Source organism: Brassica oleracea, chromosome C1 (assembly GCF_000695525.1).
Source record: "Brassica oleracea var. oleracea cultivar TO1000 chromosome C1, BOL, whole genome shotgun sequence".
NCBI lineage: Eukaryota > Viridiplantae > Streptophyta > Magnoliopsida > Brassicales > Brassicaceae > Brassica > Brassica oleracea.
This window is the reverse complement of record NC_027748.1, coordinates 9,663,589-9,664,526: the sequence shown is the minus strand read 5'-3', so window position 1 is coordinate 9,664,526 and position 938 is coordinate 9,663,589. Positions and strand designations below refer to the sequence as shown.

Below are 938 nucleotides of genomic sequence, written 5' to 3'. Positions count from 1 at the left end.
TTAAACACTCTTCACTTTCTCCACCACTTCTCAACTTGAAAGTTTTAGGGCTTTTTTACCCCCTCCCTCAGTAACCAATGGCTGTTAAAGACTCTCTTGCTCTCTTCCTTCTCTTTAACGTCCTTTTCTTCACCCTCACTACAGCCACCAGAAGTACCAATTGTCCTCCTCCACCACGCAAACACAACAAACACAAACCTAGCCCACCAACTACACCAACCACCACGGGAACTTGCCCTAAAGATACCTTAAAGCTTGGTGTTTGTGTTAACGCCCTAAACTTGTTGAACGATGTGACTCTCGGAACTCCTCCTGTGACTCCATGTTGTAGCCTCATAAAGGGTTTGGTCGATCTTGAAGCTGCGGTTTGTCTTTGCACTGCCCTCAAGGCTAGCGTTCTTGGCATTAACCTTAACCTTCCCATCAACCTAAGCTTGCTTCTCAATGTGTGCAAAAGAAAGTCCCCACCTGGCTTCCAATGCCCTTAAACTCAATGCGTACATCAATCGGATAAATTAAAGCTTTAAATCTTTTATTGGAATGTTTTCTTTTGTACTCTTTTATTTGAAGTGGTGAAGTTCATGATGAACATCAATGAGTTTGTGTTGTTTACTTTTGTTATATCGCGAGAGCGCCTTGCTTGAGTGTTACTCCCATCTATTGTAATTTGTTTATCTGTCGTATTGAATAAAATATCAGTGATTGTTTTTTTAGTTAACACGGTTTCTCTTTTCTTTTTAATTTTCAGTGTTTGTTATAAATTTATAACTATCCTCGGTAGTGAATACAAGATAAAATAACTAATTAATTTATGTTCCCGTGGGTGAGGTATTGTTACTGAACACAGCACACGTGTATCTGATCGGGATATAGTTGAGATGCAAGAAGAATCAAATTATCAAAGAACAATCATTCCATATGTTTAAATTCCACTTTGT

The 938-nt window shown here is 38.9% G+C and overlaps 1 protein-coding gene across 1 annotated transcript; it reads left to right on the top strand.

Moving 5' to 3' along the window:
- LOC106293880 (pEARLI1-like lipid transfer protein 1) lies at window positions 1-719 on the top strand. The gene has a single exon (XM_013729518.1). The coding sequence runs from the start codon at window positions 78-80 to the stop codon at window positions 486-488; it is 411 nt and encodes a 136-aa protein (XP_013584972.1). The 5' UTR covers window positions 1-77; the 3' UTR covers window positions 489-719.
- Window positions 720-938: the final 219 nt, after the last annotated feature.

What these genes read in the sequence shown, in the direction of transcription:
- LOC106293880 (XM_013729518.1), top strand. Translation starts at nt 78, where the DNA reads ATGGCTGTTAAAGACTCTCTTGCTCTCTTCCTTCTCTTTAACGTCCTT.